The 27,952-nt window shown below is 46.2% G+C and overlaps 2 protein-coding genes across 10 annotated transcripts; one reads left to right on the forward strand and one right to left on the reverse strand.

The window, feature by feature from the left end:
- Nucleotides 1–970: 970 nt before the first annotated feature.
- Nucleotides 971–16,725, forward strand: MASP2 (MBL associated serine protease 2). Its single transcript, XM_087445763.1, has 11 exons — nt 971–1,044; nt 1,132–1,420; nt 1,579–1,756; nt 2,509–2,640; nt 4,587–4,783; nt 4,858–5,005; nt 9,084–9,202; nt 11,061–11,139; nt 13,803–13,937; nt 14,438–14,512; nt 15,962–16,725. Exons 1-11 carry the CDS (start codon nt 971–973, stop codon nt 16,723–16,725), a joined length of 2,190 nt encoding a protein of 729 aa, XP_087301889.1.
- Nucleotides 14,160–27,228, reverse strand: TARDBP (TAR DNA binding protein). 9 transcript variants are annotated; one of them, XR_015555865.1, is made up of 10 exons: nt 27,107–27,228; nt 25,885–26,136; nt 23,637–23,800; nt 22,932–23,072; nt 22,123–22,293; nt 20,206–21,427; nt 19,201–19,472; nt 18,319–18,418; nt 15,765–15,835; nt 14,160–14,560 (listed from the first exon to the last, which is right to left on the reverse strand). XR_015555865.1 is itself a non-coding variant. In XM_087446830.1 (6 exons), the coding sequence occupies exons 2-6, from the start codon at nt 26,120–26,122 to the stop codon at nt 20,897–20,899; spliced, it is 1,245 nt and encodes a 414-aa protein (XP_087302956.1). In that variant the 5' UTR covers nt 26,123–26,136; nt 27,107–27,228; the 3' UTR covers nt 19,493–20,896. The 9 variants fall into 9 exon arrangements, 1 of the variants encoding a protein (XP_087302956.1); XR_015555864.1 differs by having other exon boundaries at nt 14,160–14,590; XR_015555862.1 differs by having other exon boundaries at nt 14,160–15,835.
- Between the last annotated feature and the right edge of the window lie 724 nt (nt 27,229–27,952).

Consider the following 27,952-nt stretch of genomic DNA (forward strand, 5'->3'; position numbering starts at 1 on the left):
AAATAGTATCCTGTTCTTGCTCCTGGTTCTTCTCTTTTCCCTCTAGAGATATTAAAGAGTGTTCTGGTCTGGTTTCAGGCATTGTCCCCTCCCTGCTTTGTTTCTGTATTCTTTGGTTGGTTAGTTGATGTTTTTGGTCTTTCTCTCCCACGTTTCAGGTTTTCCTTGAATATTCTGCTCATATGGAAGAGTGGGGACTAAAAAGCTAATTGGAAGCTCCAAGCATGTGACTGGGGCCTGTCACTGACCTCCTGTGGGGCACGTGGCTGAGCCATTTGCTCATAGAACCTTCAAAGTGGTACCTTGAGGTCCTTCCTCTTGGGCTGGTCACACTTCCTGGATTCTAGGTGCTGAGTCAGGAAGGCTCTCAACATCCATCCGTCTGCTTTGTGCCTATTTTCTGTCTGCTCCTCCCATGCTCAGCTGGGCCCAGGACCCTCCATGGACTCCCTCCAAAAATAAGTCTCCAAGTTTCCGCTGGGGTGGGAGGATGGGAAACAGGGATTGGCTAGCTTCTTAACGCTTCCAGAAGGACTTGGTGCCACCAACTCCCGAGCTGATTCCTGATTCCACTGCCAGCTTAGAGTTGCTTCCTGAAGAGGTATTTCTACCTGTCCATGTGTTTTTCCAGCTTCCAAAATGTTGACACTGCCTCCTCTCCCGTATTCCCCATCCCCCTGGACTCGTATGTTCAAAACTTCCCTTTTCTGTCTTACAGTCGGGTTTCAGGAGGGAGCAGGAGCAGACGCACATGTGCACTCCTCCATCTCTAGGAACGATCGGTCGTTGTCGAGGTCATTGTCAGGGAGACTCTGGCCAACCGGGAGGTCAGGTGCTGAGGAGGAAACAGAGGTCAAGGGTGAGGGACAGAGCCAGGATTTGTTCCCAGGGCTGGCTGTCATCCAGGTCCAGCTCCTGGTTCCTGGAGTGTCCTGTCCTCCCTGCCAGGAAGTCTGGGCAGGCAGGAGCCATGGGGTCGATTCCCAGAATCCCAGGATCCGGAAGGCCAGGGGCAGGGCCAGGAGCTGGACAAACAGCTCAAAGGTGAGCCAGTGTGGGGATCTGGACCAGGCCTGGTCAGCCGGACGGCGCACCATGAGGTGGGTGGGAGCCCCTGCAGCCTCCCAGCAGGGGCGACGGGGGAGAACGGGCCTCCCTCCGGGCCCTCACTGCCCCCTGCACTGCCCCCAGGCTGCTGATCTTCCTGGGCCTGCTGTGGGGTTCGGCAGCCGCAGCCCTGGGCCCGCAGTGGCCCAAGCCCGTGTTCGGGCGCCTGGCGTCTCCCGGCTTCCCCGGGAAGTACGCCAACAACCAGGAGAAGCGCTGGACCCTGACTGCGCCCCCCGGCTACCGCCTGCGCCTCTACTTCACCCACTTCCATCTGGAGCTCTCCTACCTCTGCGAGTACGACTTTGTGAAGGTGCCAGCAGGGCAGGGTGGGTGGACCCTCTCGAGGGCTGGGAGGGGGGTTCCCCAAGGACCGACCCAGGCTGGGAGACAGGGACACCTGGGAGCAGGGTCTTGCCTCAGACAGACGGAGGGCAGTGCTGTCCCTCCCTGTGACCCTCGACCCCACAGCTGAGCTCGGGAAGCAAGGTGCTGGCCACGCTGTGCGGCTGGGAGAGCACGGACACGGAGCGGGCGCCGGGCAACGACACGTTCTACTCGCCGGGCTCCAGCCTGGACGTCACCTTCCGCTCCGACTACTCCAACGAGAAGCCGTTCACGGGCTTTGAGGCCTTCTACGCGGCAGAGGGTGAGCCGAGAGGCGGCCGGGGGGCCCAATGGCCCATCTGCAGCGGGGGAGCACCCCTGTGCTAGGGCAGGCCCCCCCCTTCAGTCTCCCCACCTCCCTGAAGCTGGGTTCCTGCCAAACCAGCAGGAGAGAAGTCCACACCTTGGTAAAACATCATCCACAATGCAAATATTGAAAACAGCCATGACCTCCACCCAGGAGCTGAGCCCCGATTCTGTGCCAGGTGCCCAGCCAGGGACATCCTCACAGCCCCCGTAATGCAAGGGCCGAGGGAGCCCATTTAGAGATGAGAAAGTGAAGCTCTGCCAGCCTGAGCCCTGCTGAGAACGCACAGAGCACGGTGAGCTGTATCCGCACGTGGGCTTCAAGTCTGACACTTGATTTCAGATTCTGGCTCCTGCAAGGACCAGCTGTGTGACCTTGAGCAAGTGGCTCAACCTCTCTGTGCTCCTCAGGAGGCTGCGCGAGTTCAGTGGGACCTGTGCAGCAGCCCCGCCTGCTGGGTCCTGTTGCTGGCTGCTCCCTTCACCGGCTGTCATTGCTGTAAAGAGCCGGTATTTACCTCTCCCTCCAAGTGTTGCGGGGAGGCTGACCCCAGGCTCTAGTGCCTGGTTGGGCACCAGCCACCTTCGGACATGGGGAGGCTCCTCTCAGGTCAGCCATGAGGCTGGAGGGCTGAAGCTGAGCCCAGGCTCCAGGGCAGTCCCATCTCTTCCCCTGCTGACTGCCCGCCTGGCCTGCTCCTCCCCCAGACATCGACGAGTGCCAGGTGCCCCCAGGAGAGGCCCCCGCCTGCGACCACCACTGCCACAACCACCTGGGTGGCTTCTACTGCTCCTGCCGTGCGGGCTACGTGCTCCACCAGAACAAGCGCACCTGCTCAGGTGAGCCGCCCAGGCGGAAGGAGGGGAGGACCACACCCTGCGCCCGGCCCAGCCCCCACCCCGCCCCAGGACACAGTCGGCTCCTCCAGGCCGCAGCTGGTCTGGAGGGACCGCTGGCCTTGTCCCACTGGGCACTTCTCCTGGGCCCCGGGCGGTGGCTGGCCCCTTCTCTGATCTTCTGTGCCCTCCCACCATTCATCCCTTCACATTCTCTTACTCCTCCCCCTCCTGTCCCATCCCGGGCTCACTCCCTTTCCTCTTCAGCTAATTCACTTGATTAGCATGTGTTAGGCCCCCACTGTGTACCTGGCCCGTCTGGGCTCTGGGACCTCCCCCATACAGCCACCTCACCTTCCTTGGGTGGCTCTGCGGGGAGGAGTGGGGTGCCTAGGCCTGCTCAGGGCCACGGGTTCCTGGCCCCCAGCAGGCCGACCCCTTAAGCCTCCACTGCCAGGTGCCTGGATGGGAAATCAGCTAGTGCCCTGGGGAGTGGGAAGCCCCAACCCACGGCGCTGACCCTGCCTCCCCTGCCCGGTGTCTCCCCTGCGTCTCTCCCTGTCTCTCTGTTCTCTCTTCCAGAACAGAGACTCTAGCCTCCCCTCTGGCTCCGGCCTGCCAAGCGGGTCAGAGCCAGAGCAAGCCCCACCGGCTGTGCTCTGGGTCGGGCCAAGATTGCTGCTGCCTGCAGCCCCCATTCACCCCACCACAGACCCAACAATAAACCTGGCTCCACCTGCACCTGCTGCTGCTGCGTGTCTCTGGTGTGGCGGGGTGGGGGAGGGTGGCGGTGTGCACCCCCGCCGCTCCCCACCCTTCTCATAGTCAGATGAGCCCTAGTGGGGGGAGCCCCCTCCAGGGGCCACAGGCTCCTTTGCCAGAAGGGCTTGCTCTGGCCCTCCTATTTGGAAGAGGCCCAGATAGGGCAGGGCTGGCCTGAGTTCACACAGGGGAACTGAGCTCTCTCTACTTCCCCACCAGGTCCCCGGGGCTGAGCTCAGAGCGTTCTCAGACCACCTCCTGTTCAGAGGGCAACTCAGGCCCCGCATGTGCCCCGCATGTGGGAGTAGAGAGGCCCAGGGAGGTAGTCATCAACGGACAGTCTGGTCCCCCACGTCCAGGGGCTGTTCCTTCTGCCCCGTGGGGAGCAGCCACACGGAGGAAGGGAGGCACTGCTGGGACTCCTCACTTCCTAGAAGCCTCCCAGCTCAAATGCCTGCATCCCCCTCCGTGGCCTGGGGGAGATGGGGGCAGACCCCTCCCACAAATGACGTTCCCTCTGCAAGGGCAGAATTACCTGTTCCAGTGGGGAAAGAGGGCACCAGACTGGTTTATGCTCAGTGTGGACTTGAACTTCCCTCAACTGCCCCCCAGGGCAGAGCCCAGGCTCAGGGAAGGTGGGCAAGGGGAGGCCCCTCCTGACCTCCTGACTGTTCCAGGCGGGGACCCAGGGGAGGCTGGACCTGCCTGGGCTGAATGCGGCTGGGAGTCCCCTGGTGGATGAACTTAGGAGTTGCTGGGGTCAGGGGTGGGTGAGGGGGCCTCAGCCCAAGGAGACTCACCTGCCCTCAACCCCCCCAATTCCTAGGGAACAAGGAGAGTCCCCCTCCCTTCTTTTGGTGCCTCCTGCCCCTGGGCAGAGCCTGACCTCGCCCACTGCCCTCACCCCGGGGGTTGTGACTTTGGCCCAGGACTCCCCACACCAAGAGCCTCAGCTTAGGGTCCCACCCTCTCTGGGGGTGAGAGTGGCCACTGGAGAACACACATCTGAGTACTGCCTGTTTCAGCTAAAGCCAGAGAATCCCCCTCCCTAATTGTCCCTTCAGCTCCTGGGGAGTTTGGTCTCCAGAGGCACCCCTGGGGCTGTCCGTGTGCAGGGCGGACACGTGGGGCTGGCTCATGCTGCCGGCGCCTGGCTCACACCGCCCCGTCCTCTCCCCTCTTCCTAGCCCTGTGCTCAGGCCAGGTCTTCACCGACCGGTCTGGGGCAATCAGCAGCCCTGAGTACCCACAGCCATACCCCAAACTCTCCAGTTGCACCTACAGCATCTGCCTGGAGGAGGGGTTCAGTGTCATCTTGGACTTCGTGGAGTCCTTCGACGTGGAGATGCACCCCGAAACGCAGTGCCCCTACGACTCCCTCAAGGTCTGGTTCCCAGGACCCCCACCTCATCCCGGCTCCTGCAGGGCCTGAGGTGACAGGGGCCTCTCTGCTTTCAGATTCACACAGACAAAGAAGAGTATGGCCCATTTTGTGGAAAGATGTTGCCTCACAGGATTGAAACCAAGAGCAACACCGTGACCATCACCTTTGTCACTGATCAGTCAGGGGACCACACAGGCTGGAAGATCCGCTACACCAGCACAGGTGAGGGCAGGTGGGTCTCGCACTCCGGCAGGAAGCTCCTCCAGGAGCGTCAAGGAGCTACCTAGGATGGAACTTTTCCTTGCCAGGCCTGGGAAGTGTAGAGGAGGAAAAAGTTTTCCTTGACCCTCTTAAAGTCCCTGACTGGGTCTGAAAAGTAAACTGACAGAGACAGATTAACAGAAGAAAAGCATACATGTTTATTTCACATAAGTTTTACATGGCACAGGAAATGAACACCCAAAGACAGAGCTCGAGCCGTGTACCTTTGTGGTAGGTTTGATGAAGAGTGGATGGGCGTGGAGGAATATGAGGAATATGGTTAGGGGTATGAGGTCAGCGCAGTAAACTGAGGGAACCTTAGCAAGGCCTGCTTGTTCAGATTCTTCTGGGAGTCACCTTGTCTATGGAAATAATGCTTTTCTCTGGGTACAGGGAGGGCAACTCCCATGTGAGGGTCTTATGACCTGCTTCGGGGAAGAAGGTGTGTCAGAGTGATCTTCTGCCATTTTCTCAAATTCCCCAGCTTAAAATATTCAACATGCCAAGGCGCCATATTCTGGGGTACTGTGTCCTGAACTCCATCAGACGACAGACCAGGTTTGAGTGGGAGGCAATGGTCCCCTAAGGGTAAATACCACCCAACCACTCATCTACCCACGCATCCATCCATCCCTCCTTCCAGCCAGCCACCCACCATCCAACCACCCCTCCTTCCAGCCATCCATCCACCCACCATCCATCCCTCCTTCCAGCCAGCCATCCACACACCCCTTCATCCTTCCTTTCTCCTTCCCTCATTCCCTTGTTCCAGCCACCCTGCCCTCCTTCCTCTGTAGGAGGAAAAAAAAAAAATTTTCCCTTTACCCTTGACTGGGAACAAAAGACAGATTATCAAGAGAACAACAAACAGAAGTTTATTAACATGTATATCTCAAGTATACACCGGAGATAACCCAGGGAAAATGAGGAAGTCTCAGAGGTGGCTTAGAATTCAGGCTTAAATACCATCTTCAGCTAAACACAAAAGAGAGAAGGGAGTGTGGGAGGCCAGTTAGGGGGAGGGGGCCAGGAAAGGTATGGTAAACAAGAGTCAGGTTTGTTATGCAGATTGAAGACCCTGCCTTCTCCATTGATAGGAGTTTCCAGAGCTTTAGTCCTCCTTCTCCTGGTACAGAGAGGGAGACACTCTTACAAATGGAGATTTCCTTTGTAAAGTTCCCAAAGAAAAGAATAACTTCTACTCTGTTTTCAGAGCTTCTCCTGTGTCTGCTCTTGCTCAAAATAATCCTATGCCAAAGAGGCATATTTTGGAGTGCCATATTCTGTCACCCTTCACATACATGCACCCCTCCAACCTCCTCTCCCTCCCATCTTTCCTCTTGGCCTACCTCTCTCCTTCCCTCCACCCACCCTTCTCTCCATCTTTCTCTTCGTCCATTCATCCATCCTATGGATGTGCACCTGGCCTTGTGTGGGGGATTTGTAATGCAGAAGCCACAGTACTCACCCCACAGCCTCTGCCCTCAGCCCCATCTGGTCACGGCAACATAACCTCAGCCCTGTGACGAGCACAGCCAAGCACCGGGCATGGGGAGAGTCCAGAGGAGAGACCTGGCCCAGGCAGGAGCTGGGTGCTTGGGAAGGAATCCTGAGACTGGAAAGACCTGAGACTGGATTTAAAGGATAAGTAAGTGGTGGAGGAGGGCGGAAGGGTGTTCCAGGCAGAAGGGAAGAGTGTGTGCAAAAGCCCCGAAGCTCCACCGCTGATGGTGTGGAGCTGTCGAGGGTGAGCTGGGGTGGGCTGAGATGGGGTCTCTGCATCACAGAGGGTTTGGACTAGAGCCACAGTTGAGGGAGTCTGCAGCTGGGGCCTATCAACTCTGCCTCTCTGAACCACCTCCACTGCCCTGGCTCGACCCCGGGGGGCTGCGCAGGCCTTCCACCACCTCTTCCTCATGACAGACCCTCAAATACTAGAAGGTAGTTCTCAACCTAAAGCAGCCCATTGGTGCTACCCTCTTAGACACAAGCTATAGTCTCCCCACCGTCCAGAGCACTGACCTCTGGACACATCTGTCCCTCTCACCACTCTCAGCCAACAGGTCTTTCAGGATGTTGCTGACGCAAAATAACCAATAACCATTCTACAGATCCGATGAGAGAGAGAAGGGGAGTTTTACTTGAGCCAGGGTGAGGATTATAATCCGGGAAGGCAGTTTCCACGACAGAAGAAAGCGGTCCAGAGAAGCATGGTTTTCAGTACAGTCTTATACCTTTTTAGAACAAAGAACATACATTAAATACACCCAGGATACATATTCACCAAAGTTTCAAAGAGGTATTCAGTTGTAAACTAGCAGGTCAACGTCAACTTGACCCGGATGTCGGGAAAGGGGCTAATCGTGGCGTCACCAATGGGCGTAGGAGGGGAAGTAGGCATTATCTTGAGAGAGTGCATTCTTTCCTGTCATGGTTAAAGCAGATGTACAACGTATGTTCCACAGGCCATAAGTCAGGCTTCTCTAGTTCAAGCCGAATCAGTTTTGAACTCAAACAGTTACCCCACATACCCCAATATGTGAAAACCTCTTGTCAACGTTATTGGAAGAACAGAGTAACCAAGGTGGGGACACAGGAACTGGAGGTGGCGCCGAAGCCAAGAGCCCCAGGCCTAGCTGTGGTGCAGAGCACAGGCTCTGCTGTCAGCTGCCTAGGTTTGCGTCCTGCTGTACCACTGCCTGCTTTCCGGCTGTGTGACACTGAACCTCTCACATAACTTTTCTGTGCCTTAATGTCCCAATTATCCAATTAAGGACATCTCCTTGGAAGGGTGGAGATTGGTGGGCTAATGCACGGACGGCACTGGGCATAGGGCGTGGCATTAGATGATAGGTCTTAGAGTAATTTAAAAAATGAGAAATTAGAGAAGATTAACCCTTCAGCCACTGCTGTTGGAAGTGTGGGAAAGGGCGAGAGCCACTGGTCAGGAGAGACACCAGCCCTTTGGGAACATTTCATTTGTCTTCTGTTCAGTTTTCAAAGCCTTTCATTTTCCTGTAGGTGGAAATAATAAAACCTCTAAAACTGAAGCACTGGTTTCAGAGCGAGTCAGAGTGGAGAATCAGGTCAGCCAGGCTGGTGGGTGAGAAGGGGCCAGGGCAAAGCCTCGAGGTGCTTGTGAAGGAAGGTGCCAGCACGGCGCTGGCCTGGAAAGGCCCTGGGCTCCTACAGGGCCACCAGCGCTGTCCCTGGAGACTGGTTCCCTGACGGAGACTTTCGGGGCTGCCTGGGACTGAGCCACCCCAGGACAGAGATCAGCTGCTGGAGAAGGGAACTCAGCAAATGACAGGCGTGTCCTGAGGGGTAGCTGGCTGTGGGGGATGGGCTGAAGCCTTGGGGTGACGGCAAGCCAGGGTTTGGGCGCCAAAGTAGAAGACAGTCTCCCTGGAGGCCTGAGCACTGTGGGTGCGTGCTCACGAGGGGAGACACGAGGCCCCCTGAGTGCCAGTCGAGATTTGAACCCCAGGTTTCTCCCTGTGTGAGGGGTCACTGCAACCCACTCTTTGTGAGCACCTAGCAAAGCACTGGCCTAGGAGCCTTACATTCCATCCTCGGGATCCCCATGGAGGGCGAGCAACTATTCTCATCCCTCTCATCTTACACATGTGGAGACCGAGGCTCAGAGAGCTTCAAAATAACCACTGGGACATGGAGAGCTGTGACTTAAACCCTGGAGTCCAGCTCTCTCCCTTCCAGTTGCACTCGCTTGGTTTTCAGCAGTGTCAAATCCCTGGTGTGGGGCAGACGCGCCACTTGTGTGACCGCACATCTTCCCGCATGCCGGGCCTTCTCACACTGCTCTGGCTGAGGCCCAGGCAAAGCAACAAACCCTAATTTGCACAACCAACCGAGCCTCGAACCTTGTCTTTGGTTTTAAATCTGCAGAACTCTACCCTACTTGTGGCAGGCTCTCTACATGTTAAGGCTTTCATTTACAAATCAAGAACTTCAAATTGCTAAATTCAGACTTCCTGCTGTAGACCACATCAAACCAATGAGCCTGGTTTCCTCCACGCAGCTCAGCCTTGCCCTGATCCGACGGCACCACCTAATGGCCACATCACACCTGTGCAAGCCAAATACATCCTGAGAGACAGCTTCTCCGTCGTCTGTGAGACTGGCTATGAGCTTCTCCAAGTAAGTTAATACAGAACTGTAAGCGCAGCAGGATCGTGCTAGCTTTTAAATGTACACGTACATTTTTTGTGTGTGTGAGGAAGATCAGCCCTAAGCTAACATCTGATGCCAATCCTGCTCTTTTTTTTTGCTGAGGAAGATTGGCCCTGAGCTAACAACCATGCCCATCTTCCTCTACTTTATATGGGATGCCACCACAGCATGGCTCGACAAGCAGTGTGTCGGTGTACACCCGGGATCCGAACTGGCGAACCCCAGGCCACCACAGTGGAGGGTGTGCACTTAACCACTTGCGCCACCAGGCCAGCCCCTAAATGTATACATATTTTTTATCAGCAAATATGTGAAAGGAAAATGGGAAAAGAGCTGTTGTCAGCATGGTGGTTTCTTTTGCCTATGATTAAACATAAAAATCAAAGAAATGGTAAGTTTCCTGAGAAAAGGGATGGCTATGGAGAATTTTTGCTTAGGTTTTTTTTTTTTTTTGGTGAGGAAGATTAGCCCTGAGCTAACATCTGTTGCCAGTCCTCTTTTTGCTGAGGAAGACTGGCCCTGGGCCAAAATCTGTGCCCATCTTCCTCCACTTTATATGTGGGACACCGCCACAGCATGGCTTGATGAGCGGTGTGTAGGTCTGTGCCCAAGATCCAAACCAGTGAACCCCGGGCCACTAAAGCTGAGCGCATGAACCCAACCACTATGCCACCGGGCTGGCCCTGAATTCTGCCTTTTTTAAAAAGACTACTTTGGAAGCTGGTGACTAAAATGGACAATTTCTCTCTGTTCACACATGACAGCAGCTCTTGGTAGAGTGGCTGACACAACAGAAGGATGAGTGTGCTGTCCTTGTCCCATGTGATTAGGCTCCTCCCCCTGGTCAAATGATGACCTTTACATGAAACAACTCCCAACTTACACGACCTTACAAATGCTGACCTTACATGAAACAACTACAAAAGATTAGACAGCGCTGGGAAACAGTAAACACTGCAAAGTTATAAATAGTGACCACTGTTAAGGGAGAGAGAGGATAATTTTAAAAAATGCTTAGAGTTGCTTTTAGGGGCACAGGTGAGAGATTAACACGTTCTCTTTATGTTCTTCAAAATTGTCACCGAATCCCAGTGGTAAAAAGTAATAACAACGATAGCTAGCTACGCAGTCCAGTCCTGTGCAGGGGCAAAACCAAAAACAAAAAGACGCTTCCCTCACCTTGAAACTTCTAGGACGGGCTCTTGTCCACAGCCACTTGGACTGCAAACCTGTTTAGTTTCTGATTAAAAAAACAAAACAAAACATTCTTCTCTCTTTCGAAGCATATTCTGCCAAAGCCATCTTCCTTCATTTTAAAGTCTGATTTTAGAAAACTAGAAGGTTACGAAGTATTTTTAGTAACTTTCCTCCAGCTAATGGAGGCTGGAAAATGGCTAGAAAAATCCAGACACATTTGCTCCATGTCTGATCAGGTTGGCTTTTTCCAAACTGTTGACCACCACCCTTTGGTACTTTATATAAAGAAATGGTGGAACATCAGCTGCAACTTGTGGGATATGATGTGTTCCTGGATTAAAGTGGAAAGCAAAAAACAGAAATTGCTGCAGAGATCAACATTTGATTCCTAAATGCCAGTACATCTTGAAAGGTGATATACAGCACAGATGACAACGCCAGCAGAGCTGTTGGCAGCACATATGCATGTCAGGGCACAGCCAGGCTGTGCGTCCGGGCATGTGGGTGCGTCCACCCCCTTGGGAGCATCTTGTAAGATGCCAGAAGAGGAACTACTGTGGGTGCGCAGCTTTGGGGAGGGATTTTATGATGTAAACAGGAAATTAATATTTTCTGAATTCCTCTTTAGGGTTATCTGCCCCTGAAATCATTTGCGGCAGTCTGTCAGAAAGACGGATCTTGGGACCAACCGATGCCACAGTGCAGCAGTACGATCACATGACCACGACTCCCGTAACTGCTTCTGCTCTTTTCAAAATGATTCTCTTTATCAGACTTGAATTCCAAATTTGCCTCTCTTTCCCAGTCTCTCAGTGCGCTCTTACAGGTTAAAATGGACCAAGCTACTAGGACAAGTATTTGCTTTAGAAAAGTGTAATCTTTAAAAATATTTTTCTGGGGCCGGCCCCATGGCTTAGCAGTTAAGGGCGCGCGCTCCGCTGCTGGCGGCCCAGGTGCGGATCCCGGGCGCGCACCAACGTGCCGCTTGCCACGCCATGCTGTGGCGGTGTCCCATATAAAGTGCAGGAAGATGGGCACGGATGTTAGCTCGGGGCCAGTCTTCCCCAGCAAAAAGAGGAGGATTAGCATGGATGTCAGCTCAGGGCTGACCTTCCTCACCAAAAAAAAAAAAAAAAAAAAAAAAAAATTTTTCTAGGGCTGGCCAGGTGGCGCAAGCAGTTAAGTGCACGCGTTCCGCTTCAGTGGCCCAGGGTTCGCCCTGGCACGCACCAACGCACTGCTTGTCCAGCCATGCTGTGGCGGCGTCCCATATAAAGTAGAGGAAGGTGGGCACAGATGTTAGCTCAGGGCCAGTCTTCCTCAGCAAAAAGAGGAGGATTGGCATCAGATATCAGCTCAGGGCTGATCTTCCCCACAAAAAAAACCCCACATATATTTTTTTTCTAAGTACAAAATACTTGTATAGATGGGAAACAGAAAATTACAAACATCTTAATATCCGCAATCCCACCAAATGATAGTGCAATCACTGTTACCATTTTGGTGTCTATCCAATTACACACACACCTCACACGTGTAAACACCTACAGGCTACTGTAGGTAGCCTATCCAGGTGTAGTCTGGATACAGGCTACTGTATCCAGGGATGGGGTAATTGTGTATATATGTATATGTGTACACACACACCAAACTGGGGTGATGGTGTACACTACCATTTTATGAACTAAGAATCACACACCTCATTTTTAGTATTTTTTTCAATTGTAAAATACATGTTAATTTGAAAAAAATATACAGTGAAAGCCTCTCTTGCCCAAATCCCCAAACTACCACTAAGAGTTTGCAGTCGTCTTCTTCACATTCTTTATCTCCTATGCTATGTATACTAACATATTTCACTATTACATACTTTTTTGTGTGTGAGGAAGATCAGCCCTGAGCTAACATCCGGTGCCAATCCTCTTTTTTTGCTGAGGAAGACTGGCCCTGGGCTAACATCCGTGCCCATCTTCCTCTACTTTATATGGGACGCCGCCACAGCATGGCTTGACAAGCAGTGCGTTAGTGCGCATTGGGGATCCAAACCTGCAAACCCTGGGGCACCTAACCGAAGCGGAGCGCACGCACTTATCTGCTACGCCACCGGGCTGGCCACTATTATATACTTTTTAACCAAAATGGGATACTTAATCTGACTGCAATGTGCTGCTTTCCTCCACATTGCTGGGACCTTCTCACACCAATTCAAGTATTAACAGAGCCACTCATTCTTTTTAACTGCATAGTATTCTATCACATATGTATACTTTTAATCTGATTTCTATGGTTCAGTTTTTTACTATCACATATACTGCTGTAGTTAATATCTCTATATTTTTGCATATTTTGTGCAAATGTTCTACAGAATTCCTAATGGAATTTAAATGTTTTCATTTCATAAGTTTACATTCCCACCAATTAGACTACCAAGTCTTCTAGTTCAAAAACCAGTAAAGACGAGCTTGGCAGCCAAAGGAGCATTTCGACTCAGATTCAGCCCCCTTTTCGCTGGATATTGAGGCATCTCATCTATGGGGAAGCAGACAATGTGGGCAAAGCACTTGGCACAGAGCCAGGCGCACCTATTAAGTTGCTGAAAACTATCTAAATGTAATCTTTTAATAACCACAGAAACAATAATTTTTAGACATCTACTGTGTGGAGAAGCAACTTTTAGACTGATATCACTTTGTCTCACGAATTGGTTATTTCATACTAGTAATGTCTTAACGAGGGTGAATTCTTTTTTTTTTCTCCTCAAAGCCCCCAGTACATAGTTGTATAGCATAGTTGCAGGTCACAAGGGTGAATTCTAATCCAAATTCAAGGTATTATGACTTCCAGGTGTTCTAAGAAGTTCAATTTATGAAAAGGATTTTAAGAACAAGGTGTGTCCTTCAGAGTCATCTTTGTATTGTTGTCATTTTCTACCTTCAAGGACAAGGGACTGCAAACTGAGTACCCTTCCCTTGCCCCACCTGGGACAGGCACTCGTAAGCCGTGCCGCTGCTTCCTCCCGTGTTGCTCTTCGGCTGCAGACCTTTATGTTGGAAGTGAGAGCGCTAAGAAAGTCCACGTGGTTTCCAACTCTCTTCCTTTAGGAAACGCATCAGACCACTCCTTCCCCAGGGACTTCACTTCCATCTAGCCATTTAGCAAGAACATGGATGAGAGGGACGCTTTAAAATCAAACTAAAGTGATTCTCCCCAATTTCTGAGATGAAATTAATGATGTCCACATAAAAGAGGAACATGAATAGGGCTTTAAGTTAAGCACCACGCGGCACGACCACCCATCATCACAGTCTCCAGATCTTTTCACTGTCAGTACAGTACAAACTGACCGACTCTTCCCTCCCACATTTCTTAGTTGTTGACTGTGGCCCTCCTGATTATCTCCCCAATGGCCAAGTGGAGTATCTCACAGGTCCTGAAATGACCACATACAAAGCTGAGATTCAATACCACTGCAATGGAACCTTCTACACAATGACAACAAGTGATGGTAAGCATACTGTTCAAAGCTGGGGATGGGTGGTATTTGGAACCTAAGCCCTCGTGATCTGAAAATACTTGAACCAACATTTTTGGCAAAGGCTAGACAAAAGATAAAAAAGCACTTCTCCCATCTGCTAAGTGAAATATTACAGCTTAAGTGACTTTAATGTCAATTTGCAAGAATCTGAAAACAGATCTTATCCAGTAAATGACTACTACAAACACACAATATATTCCAAATGGTTTAATTTAACAAGTCAAAACCTTATCATTAAGCACTTGAGATCTTGATACATATTCAAGTTACACATCTAAAAGGTTTCCACTTTGCAAGCAAACATGGTAATGCAGGGACCTCCTATTTATGAAATCATGTAAAATGGTTATTCAGACACCTCTATTTCCCACTGATACTCAAGAATCAACATTTTTCAAGGGGGTATTCAAGCAAATGACAACCACCTTATACATGCAGTTAAACATTTTTGCTTTTCCAATGATTTGCAGGTAAATATGTGTGTGAGGCTGATGGATTCTGGACGAGCTCCAAAGGAGAAAAATCACTCCCCGTCTGTGAGCCTGGTAATGGATACATTTATACAAGAGACTGGTAATTGATGGAAAGTAGAACTGGGTAGGAGACAATAAGCAGAGCTTTAGCTGTGGGAGGCAGAAATGTAACTTCAGTACTTGGCTTAGACCAAGTTATTATTTCCAGATAATATGTTCTCATGATTCCCTTTCCCTACGGAGAGGGCGTTAGGTGCTGACTGCATCAGTCATTTGATTATTTTTGACCTTACAATTAGGCAAGCATAAAAAACTAAATGATTTTTAAAATTATCTTGAACCATTTATACATTTATAAACATGAGTTCTTCTGAGTTACTTTTCTTCTCTGTAAAAATGCTATTAAAACCCAAAGCTAATAACTTCATTATTTCCCTAAGCAACTGTTTTCAATGACATTTAGTTTTTAAACATTAATGCAATTTGCCCTTTAATAGTACATAAAAAATTTTTTTTACCAGAATTTGCTCTGAAGATATAGTTAAGCAGAGTGATTAAAAAAAAAATCAGCAAGGTAATATTATATTCATTACCCTTGTGTTATTTGGCTTAAATTAGTTTTTTTTTATAATTTTTATTTATTTATTTTTTCCCCCAAAGCCCTAGTAGATAGTTGTATGTCATAGCTGCACATCCTTCTAATTGCTGTATGTGGGACGTGGCCTCAGCATGGCTAGAGAAGCGGTGCGTCGGTGCGCGCCCCAGATGTGAATCCGGGCCGCCAGCAGCGGAGCGTGCGCACTCAACCGCTAAGCCACGGGGCCGGCCCTTAAATTAGTTTTTTAAAAATCCTATATCTTAGCTGACACAACGTTTGTAAGTTTTAAACAAGTATTCTGCCACAACAGGAAACATATCTGCTACATTAATGAGCATACTTAGTCAACAATATACAGTAAAACTTAGCGTTTGGAAGAATCAACAAGACCAAAAATAGTAATTTCTGAACCTGAAGGTTCCTGGCTACAACTGCAACATTCTGATTTTTAAAACATTTAAATGTTCAAAGGTGAAAGTAATTTTACAAATCTTATGACAGTGACCTTAGTTCCTGCTTCCCCAGAACTACATGGTAAATAAATACCCCATTCTACAAGTAGGGAAACATAAGCAATGAAAGGCTATTTCCTTTCACTTTCTATGCATATCACCCACTGCACCAGCTCAGACAATTCCTGTCTGCCCTATAAAATAATTTCCCCAGTCGTGTAGATCAATTTTTTTAGCAAAACAAATTCGTTTCTAAAAGTTAATTTTCACTCACCTCGTTTTCTGAGGAGCTAAGAAATATCAATGGGTCTTTGAATTGTGCTGTGTTAAAGCAGCCTCACTTGCCTGTATAGGAGGACACCCACCAATTCATGAGATGTAATTCTTGTTTGACATTAAATATACACAACTCCGAAGTGGTAATAATTGGAGATTTCTATAAAGGCTCTATACATCTGCTTCTTTCCCCAGTCTGTGGAATATCAACCCGTACTACAGAAGGTCGTATATATGGAGGGCAAAATGCAAAGCTTGGTGATTTTCCTTGGCAAGTCCTGTTATTAGGTGAAGCCACAGCAGCAGGTGCACTTTTATATGACAACTGGATCCTAACAGCTGCTCACGCTGTATATGGGCAAAGAGAAGATGCCTCCTCCCTAGACATTAGAATGGGTACCCTGAAGAGACTGTCACCTCATTATACACAAGCCTGGGCTGAGAGAATTTTTACACATGAAGGTTACACTCATGATGCTGGTTTTGATAACGACATAGCACTGATTAAATTGAAGAACAAAGTTGTAATCAATAGCAATGTGATGCCTATTTGTTTGCCAAGAAAAGAAGCTGAATCCTTTATGAGGACAAATGACATTGGAACCGCATCTGGATGGGGATTAACCCAAAGACGTTTTCTTGCCAGAACTCTCAAGTTTGTTGACATACCAATTGCTGACCATCAAAAATGTACTGCTGCATACGAAAAGAAGATCTATCCAGGGGGAAGGGTAACTGACAACATGTTTTGTGCTGGCTTAGAAAGTGGGGGCAAGGACAGCTGTAAAGGTGACAGTGGAGGGGCATTAGTGTTTCTAGATAATGCGACACAGAAGTGGTTTGTGGGAGGAATAGTGTCCTGGGGTTCCATTAATTGTGGGGAAGCAGATCAGTATGGGGTCTACACAAAGGTCATTAACTATATTCCCTGGATCAAGAACATAATTAATAATTTTTAATTTTATGTTTTCAATCAGTAAATATTTCCTTATTTTTAAAAATTACTTGTAAAAGATCTTAGCAGCACAATGTGACCTGAGAAACATTAACATGGCAGTTGTTGCTACACCAAAAAACCAACACCAAACTACAGGTGGGATGCCATTACAGGCGGTTCTCAGCTTGCCAGTTTTTCACCCCTTACTTAGATTTGAGGGGACATAAAACATTAGAGTAATATTCATCTTTGCCAATCCAGTAGAAACTCACTGGTTAAATTTGCATTTAATTACAAAGTCCAGTATCCTTTTTTTGTACTGGCCGTTTGCATTTCTATAAATTGCCTGTTCATGTTCTTTATTCTACTGTTTTTGGATTTGCTCTTATTGGTCTCTAAAAGAGCTTTAATACAGCAGTATTGGTTCAGGAATAACTCTGAATCATGGTTTTTTTGGTGGATAAATTGGAAACATCAATACTTGAGCCTTGGTATTGACAGATTTCCATGTTAAAAACCAACACCACAAACAGTGAGACAGAATTTTTCACTTATCAAATTGGCAGACAAAAAGAACATGGAATAGCACTATTTCATATTGTCAAAGACCACATAAATTTTCTAAAGGACAATTTGGCAATATATTTTAAAAGCCTTAAAAACATGCATAGTCTTTGACCTAGTAATTCTAATGCTAAGAATTTAATTTAGCTGTGAGGATGTTCCTAGCACTTGGAAATAACCTAAATAATGTTCAAACTCAGAAGACAGTTGAATCAAATATGGCATTTCCATAAGATGAAATACGACATTAGAAATAAGTGATGATCTTATAGATAAATGTCTAGTGTTTGTTTCCTTCTTACAATGAATATGAAATAGTTGGGCACACTTAACCAGACAACAGATCACAGATCATACAATCGCTGAGTATAGTACAGACCTCACAAATACACAATTAAGAGCCACACTCTCCTAGTACTCAATAACAAATTATTCTAATTACCACATACATCTTCTGAATTATTAAATAGTTAACATTTCTTTTTCCTAAGGACAAATTTAAGTTCTGACTTAATCTTAAAAATCTCATTTCATTTTAGTTGGCTAGTCCTCCCTAAAAAGTTTTAATAGGTAACATTCAACAAAATTTTTCTTTCTAGCCAGAGTTACCATTACATGTAAAAGTTCATTGTTGAGTATTGGCCTAATTTCTCCTGTGCATATAAATTGCCAACTTTTTGAGACTCACTTCTCAAAGGTAACTTTGCAGCATCTTCATTACATATAAAAAAGAAATTATGTTTTTCCAGTAAGACTCCAGACACTAAACTGTGGTGGCAACAAAAATTTTTATTCAACTGGTTCAAAAAAATTTTTAGAATGAATGCATGTAGATGACCAAATAGACTTTAAAAACAAATCTTTGCCAAATAGTTTACTTCTAAACTTCAAAAAAATTTTTTTAGGGTAGAATTAAATACCCATAGCTATGTAGTACCATAAACATGTTAATATAAGGCTACTCAACATTGAAAGCCTTCTAAGACTGGTAACTAGATTTACACAAGTATAAATAAGGGATTAAAACCATGCCATCGACAAGTTAACTTACCCCTGGGATCCTTGAAGGCTTGTCAGTTTAGTCTTTGGAGGTCCCCCGAATACCATTTTAAGTGTTACCATGTTACTGCTGCTGAGTAATATTGCAAGTGCTAAAATGCAAAATTCAGATGGTACAGGGTTTGGAAATCATGCAATTTAGATGCAGGAAAAAAATTTAAAACAACGCAAGATCCTTTTACAGAGAAAACTGAATAACGAAACAATGTGGCGATCACAAGTCCAAAGGACAACTTCATTTATAAAAGTTTAAAACACGTAACTTGCAAAATGACAAACCTATTTATCATAATCTAATTAGATAAGGGCAATAGTAAACTATCAACACAAAAATTGTTACATTCTTGTTAGAAAACGAGCTCCACTCTCACAGAAGTAGTAGTTACATAAAAAGTACAATAGAGAATCAATATATTATTGCTTTCACATACTTCACAATGCATCGTGAGAGTCTAATCTGAGTTCTGTAAACGACTTTATTCAACATTACTATATTCCCCCACCTTTGGAGGACAAAGCCCATTTCACTTAACACTTCCAGACAGACAACCCACCCTGCTACTTCTTAAAGCTATCAGGCTTCTTAAATGGATTTCAGGCACAAGATAATTTGTGGTTTCTTCTACTTTATCCCTATCGCAATTAATTCCACTTTTCAAATCCCAAACTAGAAAGGTGCTGATATTCCCTTCTTTTCAATTGATATGCTTTGCTACAAAGCACTGAAAATAATTAACATTGTTTTGCCCTCTCCCCCAAATAAGAATATTTTTAGAAGGCATGACTTCCCAATGGAGGTTTATACAGGCCATGTAAATAGAACATCACCCAAATGCACAGAGGCACTAAGAAAAAGCTGGAGGGTACTGCTTACCATTTTAGGTGTGGTCACCCAGACTTATTAAAAACTAGATTTAAAAAGAAAAAAAAACTTTTCACTTTGGACAATGCAAGAACAAATAGCAATTAAGTCTGGGTATCAGATGTCAATGCATGACAGGTGATGAATCCATTTGACTTGAGACAACTTTTCAAATAAGTTTATTTGAAGCAAAATAAACTATTGCCAAGAAACTTTATGAAAGTTCCATCTCAAAAGGGTCAAAAAAAGGGGAATTAACTGCTATGAATTCTTTGCATTCAGGGCTGCAAAACAAAGACACATATTATTTAAATCAGTTTTATTTAAGAATTTCCAACATTGACAACTCGTATAAAAAGCATCCAAGCACAGGACACAGAACCGCAGCAAACAGCATTCTTATGGGTAGCTAACAGACAGTAGAACTTCCACCCTTCTTTGAGACACCCCGAGCTCACTGGTGAACTCTGCTTCCAAGTACTCCTGCAAAGCACACCACAAGCTCAGTCCATGTTCTCAACCCACCAGCTTCAGTTCACATTACCACACTTACAGATCAGTAACAGAAGAGAACACACACCATACAGCATTCACAGCAGTTGACAAAGGGGTAGGGGAAATACAAGTATCGTTTCACTAACACATTCAACTAACGTGGGCTATCTAAGAACAAAACTCAATTAAGTCTTCCAACAGATGTGGATGTCCTTTGAATGCAAAAAACATTCGTACATTATTTGCTATCATTGCTCTCTGCACACTCTCTCACCAAAGCCACAGGATTGAGAGACACATCTCGCCAAGTTAAAAAATATCCATTATGCACCACCAAGTCTCTGCACGCGCTCTCTCCTTTTCTCGCTCATACTAGCCTTTCATGCCTCGGCACCACCATCAATCCTCACACAAGGTTTCAAAAGTTCAAACAGCTTTCTGGTTCCATATCACAGCCTTGCGTTCACAGCGTTGATACGACTCCATGAAATAAAGAGTAGCGGATAAAAATGGGACACCCACCGTCAAAGACGCAGCCTGTGCAGTGTGATGACGAATTCTTGAATGAGAAAGCATGTAGACAGAAGTATTCCTATGGCAGAATATTTACAGCACTACTTTCAATGAAGTGCTTCTTCCATAAACATTTGAAATGAGATGAACTGCAGAGATTAAATGAAGGCTTCATATTGTACTTTTATATATGAAGGGAGACAAGTGTTAAAAAACAGAAACAAAAACAAAAGAACCAAACACTGTGACACCATGATCTCCAAAAAGGAGATTTTTCTAAGGAAAAAATCCATATGGTGGGGTTCAAATTAAAACAAGGAGAAAAGAATGTAGTTCTAATCAATGGTTTCCATTTTGAACACGCAAAGAATTCACTTGACAAGTCCAGGGATAAAATATTACAGGAGAAACCTTTTGATATCAATTGTAGTGTGTTGGTTTACCAATCAGGCAAACAGCAGTTCACTTTCAAACACTCAATATTTCAACCCTTTATGTAACAAAACTTATAAAATTCCTTTAGCTCTTCCTCTTTTTCTAAAGAAAAATGTCAAAAATACTGCTGAATATACTCCACACTGGACAAACCAATTTTGAAAATTCTTAGTACATATGTATTTTACAATATACTTACCATGAGTTTAGAAAAATTTGAATTCCCACCAGTCTATACCAACCAACCACCCATAACAATCTGTGTCTACATTCCCCAGCCGGAAGATTTAGAATCCATGCTTGAGCCAAAGCCTCCATTAAAACCACTGCCTGACCCTGCATTTGATGCTGATCCCCAACCAATTGCTGCACCTGAATTAGAACCACTGTAAGAGTTATTTCCAGAACCAAAGGCCTGATTTGGCTCCCTCTGCATGTTGCCTTGGCTTTGGTTATTACCTGATGGACCTGACTGGTTCTGCTGACTGGCTAACATGCCCATCATACCCCAGCTGCTCTGCAGGGCTGCCTGGGCTGCAGCCATCATGGCTGGATTTATGCTAAAAGCGCCAAAGTTCATCCCTCCACCCATATTACTACCTTGATTGTTTCCCAAACCAGCTCCACCCCCTCTACTGTTACCAAATCCACCCTGATTCCCAAAGCCACCTGGATTACCACCAAATCTTCCACTTCTTTCTAACTGTCTATTGCTATTGTGCTTAGGTTCAGCATTGGATATATGTACGCTGATTCCTTTAATGATCAAGTCCTCTCCACAAAGAGACTGGGCAACCTATAAGAAATAAAGGATGCAAATAAAAAAGATTAAAACATTGACTCATACATCAAAGTAGCAATAAAACTTATATTTCAAGCCATTATTTAAGCTGGAGGGAAAATAAGCAATGAACGCTCATCTCGTTTAAACCCATAAAATAGCCTTTAGCTTTAGTAATGGCAGCAGGGATTTTTCAGCTTATTTTTAAAAGATACATAACACTCCTAGTTAAACATACATACTGGAAAATATCTAAAGGGTTTATCACAAATATCTATGCCCATACACCCCACAGCTTTTAAGGTCAGAAAGCTTAGCTAAGGATGGCAATTAGCTGAATGGGAAAAGTTCAAGAGAAATTACCTAAGTAGCTGGGACAAAATTATTATTATTTTTTTTGTGAGGAAGATCAGCCCTGAGTTAACATCCATGCTAATTCTCCTCTTTTTGCTAAGGAAGACCGGCTCTCAGCTAACATCTATTGCCAATCTTCCTCCTTTTTTTCCCCAAAGCCCCAGTAGATAGTTGTACATCATAGTTGCACATCCTTCTAGTTGCTGTATGTGGGACGCGACCTCAGCCTGGCCGGACAAGCGGTGTGTCGGTGTGCGCCCGGGATCTGAACCTGGGCCGCCAGCAGTGGAGCGTGCGCACTTAACCGCTAAGCCATGGGGCCAGCCCAGGGACAAAATTATTAAAGAGAAGAATACCTGATCATCTGCAAAGGTAACAAAGGCAAAAGCCCTGAATGGTTTGGGGATGAAGACATCTACCACTTCTCCATACTGGCAAAAGAACTGCCGCAGCTCATCAGCAGTCATGTCCTCCGTACAACGCCCAACAAACACCTTCCTGCTTCTCAAAGGTTCATCTGGGCTTTGCTGGTCAAATCGAATGGAAAGAAAAACATCAGAAATACTTTATGAGCAAGGAAAAAGGCCTTATGGTACAGGATGTAACAAAACCAATCTGCCTTTTATATCAGGCGAGTCATTAAAAAGTAGGTACATTCTCATTTTTTTGCATCAGCACTTCTCTTTCTTGTACAACTTCAATGAAGAATAAAGTTTTATTTAAAAAGTTTAAAGCTCATGAAAGTATATTTGGATTAAGGAAAGTCAATGACTGAGAAATGTCTTGGTAAAGATAATGTTTCAAATAAGCAAGTCTTGCTTGCTCAGAACAAGTCAGGCCTTTGTAACAAAATTAATGTATTCTGATTGTCTTTATATTTTGACATGTGACTATGCAAGAAATTGTCAACTTGCTAGAAATAATGAGAAAAGGAAGAATAAAATGAACAAAGTTTGAGTCTGGATGGGTAATAAACTAAATATTTTAAACAAACATAAAATATTCAGAATGCATTAAGGTCCTAAGGCTTTAACAAGGCAAAAGATTCTAAGAACACACTCTGCCACTACCTTTTCCAAGTGTATTTAATGTTTTATTTTACAGTGTCTTCTAAGGACGTTTGTCAGCAAAAATTGCCAAAACAGAGGGAAAAAGAGCAAAGTACCTTAGAATTAGGAAGTTTACAGTCACACCATCGTCCATCTATCATATGTCGCTGTGACATTACTTTCACCTGAGTTTCATATTCCGTAAAACGAACAAAGCCAAACCCTTTTGAATGACCAGTTTTAATATCTTTCTTGACCTAAAAAAAAAAAATCATTTAAATTTACTAAAACTACACACACACATAACCAAATCAGAGTTCCTTGACAGTGTGAATGGCTTCAATTGCATGCAATGGCTTAATTAAAACTTAAATCAAGTGATTCTCAAGGTAAAAGGAACAGGAGGGTAGATATTCAATCAAGATCACGTTAATAGTAGAGTAAAACTTATTTACATGGTAGAACTTTAACCAGATGTTTTACAATGCAAAGATAAACTAGATCTAATGTTTACAAATCTTAATTAAATAGGAAAAGCAGAAAATAAATGTTTTTAATCTCCCATTAAAGTTATAAAGAGAAAAGCTAATGTCACCTCCTTCCCTTAAGCCTTTATATGACAGTAGGATTTTTCAATATCAAAGACAAAAATATACAGTACACGCACAGAGGTAAATAGTGTAAGCAATAGGGATGTATACATATAACGAATATTAAAAATATTGTCTGCTGACCACGAAGGGCAGTGCCACTAACACAACAGGAATTCTGAGTGCTCATTCACTGGAGAAGAAAAACTGTTAAATGAAGTCAAAGTTCACCTGAACCATAAGAACTTCTCCAAAGGTACTAAAATATTCTTTGAGATCCTGTTCAGTTGTTTTCCACGGGAGACCCAACACTATTAAATCAGAGGTTTTCTGGACTGCTCTTTTCACTTTCACTGCTGATGAAGCATCTGTCTCATCCATTTTTCTTTTGTTATCTAAACAAAATGGACAAAAACCTTTTAGAACTCTTCATTTAACACTTCTTAAAACACATTACCTCCTACATCTAGAAATGAGAAACAAAAAGATTCTCCTTAACAATAAGTCACTGAAAGCTTTTGGCAAACAATGAGGTTAGCTTCAAGGACACAATAAGGGACTGAGTAACCGGCTGAGGTGCTTTTCTGGTGCAGAACCAGGGATTCCTCCCTCTGGTTTTGTATATATGTACATCTCAAGATTACAACTGTTATGTTCTCCCCTTTCAAAAGGCATTATCAGGGGCTGGCCCAGCGGCACAGTGGTTGAGTTTGCACACTCCGCTTCAGCAGCCCGGGGTTCGCAGGTTCAAATCCCAGGCATTGACCTATGCGAGCCACGCTGTGGCGGGCATCCCACATATAAAGTAGAGGAAGATGGGCTCGATGTTAGCCCAGGGCCAATGTTCCTCAGCAAAAAAAAGGATTGGGACGGATGTTAGCTCAGGGCTGATCTTCCTCTCTCACTCTCACACACACACACACACACACAGAAACACACACTTCGTCTCTCACTCTCTCTCACACACACACACACACACACACACACAAAATGCATTAAGGAGGGAAAAAAAGGTTAAAAAACAGTGTAACAATATCTTGGTGCCTATTAAATCTATTTGCGTAATTATTTTAATGCCTGTAACTTAAAGGCCATATACCAAAACAATTAGTAACTTTTTGTCTCCAGCTGTGGATTTAAGGGTGTTTTCAATTTTCTTTTTGTTTCTTTTCTAAACTTTCAACAATGAACCCACATTAATTTTGCAATTAAAAAAAGACCTTAGGTTGTTTTTAAAAACCATTATTTGGAAGGGAAGAGGAGGAACTAAATGACATTTTTAAAGACAGACTTTATTTTTTAGAGCAGTTTTAGGTTCACAGAAAAACTGCAGAAGATAGAGCTTTCTCATATACCCTCTACCTCCACACGTGCATAGTGTCCCCCTTTATCAATGTCCCCCACAGGGTGCTATATTTGTCACAACTGATGAACATACATTGACACATCATTATCTAAATGGCATTTTATATTTGGCTAAATATTAGTCTGTACCCAATGGCTCAAGAAACAGCATACTAAAAAAACACTGATTTGACTCTATTAAAAATTTTCTTGACATATAAGTCAATATCTTGCATATTGACCATATATGATGGACTTTGTTGCAATATCAGGTTACAACAAAAGTAGCACAGAGATATATTAACTAGCACACATTTCTACTGCTAAAATGTACCTATTTCCTTGGCACACGTCTTAATCTTCACGCTTTCTTTTCTTAGATTTAGAACATCAGAGATAAGGGGCAGTGAGAATAAGACCAGAACCCAATATTGTAATTTAGACTGCACTAATACAAGATTTGGGCCACTGCAATTAATGCTCATTTAAGGGGGGAAAAAAAAAACAAAAGCCAGATTAGCTGAATGACTGATGTAAGCTTGCAAGGATAAAGATCTAACCAAAACACTGCGGCACTTGAGAAGAATCTATTTACAACAGACTGATATACTTGCAAAGCATTCTTAGTAATTCCTTAAATTTGGCAATGTCTGTTCAGATAATTATTTAAATATGTGGTTTTCTCTTCAAAAAGTGTTCTGGGGGCCGGCCTGGTGGTGTAACGGTTAAGTGCACGTGCTCCTCTTCTGTGGCCTGGGGTTCGCAGGTTCGGATCCCGGGCGTGGCCCAAAAGCACCACTTGTCAAGCCATGCTTTGACGGCGTCCCATATAAAGTAGAGGAAGATGGGCACGGATGTTAGGTCAGGGCCGTCTTCCTCAGCAAAAATAGGAGGATTGGCATCGGATGTCAGCTCAAAGCTGATTTTCCTCACAAAAAAAAAAAAAAAAAATCTGTAATTTCTAATTTTCACTAATTTAAACTAGCAGTCTTCCAAACTAGTCTAATAGTAACATTTAAAGAAATACGTAGGTTATAGAAGTTTCACTGTGAAAAGAGGCCACGATCTATAACTTAGAATGAGACACAAACTCGACTGTACTTTAGAATTATTACAAAACCAAACAGCAACAAACCTTTGGGATAATTGACAACGTATACCAGGTTTCCCCAGCCAGCATCAGGGGCATGCAGAATTCCTTCCACCAGCCGGACACCTCTCATACATTGAGACACTGGGTTCCTGTAGCGCAGCCCACATGCTCCCGGAAACTGGGCTGTCACCGTGGACAGCAGCACTGTCCCATCGTCTTCTGATGGTATTTCAATGGGCTCGTCATTCTCATCTTCGGTTACCCGAATATATTCAGACATCTTTTCTTATTTTCCTTAAAGGGAAAGAGATACGAATGACCAACACTTGTGTCAAAATAACTGTTTCCTCATAATCAGCTAATTAATACCACTACCATGTCATTGTTCTATGAGTTACAGAAAAATTCTTGTTTGGATTCTTACACGTGTTGCCTATCCCTGAAAAACGAGGAGGCAAAGGGAAGGATGGCGATTCCTATTAAAATGCGATGCCTTACTAGTTCATTCATTCAAAAAATATTTGCTGAGTGCCTACTATGCATCAGATACTCCAACTATGACCGTGAAACCAGTCAGTCCCAGGTAGCATGCTGGTTACGAGGAGCAGGGGCGAGGGTAAGCAAAAAAAAAAAAAAAAGCAAACAAGTAATGATTTTATTACAACCGTGATGTATGCTGCCAGGAAGAAGTAATATTCGTGGGGACCGGGGAGAACCTAAGTGGGTGGAGACGTGTGTATGGGTCAAAGCAGTCTGCCCTAAGAAAGCGACGCGGAAGCTGAGTCTCGAGGACTGAGCGGGAGTAGTGGGCCAGGTGGAGGGAACCGGGAAAAAGTTCCTCCCTGTAGGACTTCCGCGGGCCTCTCCAAACTTGAGCAAAGACGACAGGTCCCTCGCGACGCGGGCCGCCACCTCCCAGAAAGCCATGCGTGGCGGCCGAGGGAGGAGTTTGTAAGCGCGGCCCGGGTGGGGCCGCAGGGGCACAAGCCTGAGCTGGCAGTGTCCCCCCGACTGCACGGTACCGAAGGCACAAAGCACTGCTCGGCCCCGGGAGCCAGGTCAGACCTCCGCCTCGGGATGCACGACCCCGCGCAAGGCCCTAAGGACGCTCCCGCGCGAGCCCGCCGGGGCAGGACAAGGCAGGCCCGGCCCCGCGGCTCCCTTCCCGGGACGGGGGCCGAAGCCGCCGCGTCCGCCGCAGGCCGCCCCAGGGAGGGAGCCAAGGCACCCAGAGCGTCCTCAGTGAGAAGCGTCCGCGACTCACCCGCTAGGCCGCTGCTGGGAAGCCCGACAGGGAAACCGAAGCAGCGAGGGATCCAAGACCAGCCCAGCTACCGCTTGGCTCCCACAAAATGGCGCTAGGGCCGCCTCCTCCCCCCGCCGGCCGTCGTCCTCTCCCACTGGCTCCCCGTCAGGAGGGGGAGGGCGTCGCACGGAGACACAACTACCCTCTCCCTAGCAGGTTAGGACTCCTTCTCGGCAGTCTGAGCCTACAGCGCGTGTTAGAAGGCTAACATAACACCAGCGCCTGGGCCTGAAAAGCTAAAAATTGAAACAATGTGGGTGCGTAGGCTTTTAACTCCCCCCACGTAGCTTAACAGATGGTTTCGCCCGACCAACGGCCGGCCCCGGGTCTCGGCCGGAGCTCGCGTACTTTGAAAGTGCGCGAGACTAGATCGGGGGCAGGGCTAGGGCGAGTGAGGCGGGGCTAGGCGGGGGCGAGGCGCGGGGCTCCCGGGTCTTCCTGACGTCACGGTTTGGGGGAGCAAGGGAGGCCTGCACCCTTTGTGTAAAAAGCCGGAGTCGTGAGACCTTTCCTCCCTCCCCTAGCTAACCTCCACGCCTGGAAAGAATAACTTTGTTCTAAATAATAGCCATGATAGCGCCTGCTATGTACCAGGTGCAAAGTATTCACATATTTAGTTGCCCCAACAGTCTTGTGTGTAGTACTGATCATACCATCCGCATGTACACGTGAGAAGAAAACTGAGGCCCAGAGAGGTTATCTTGCATAAGATCACTCAAGTAGTCAGTGGACCTGGGATTTGAACCCTAACCCTAATGCTAACATAGTCCAGCTCCAGGCTGTAATAATAATGGTGTACTTCAT

This window comes from Ceratotherium simum, chromosome 22, assembly GCF_057802395.1.
Source record: "Ceratotherium simum simum isolate JZ-2026a chromosome 22, ASM5780239v1, whole genome shotgun sequence".
NCBI lineage: Eukaryota > Metazoa > Chordata > Mammalia > Perissodactyla > Rhinocerotidae > Ceratotherium > Ceratotherium simum.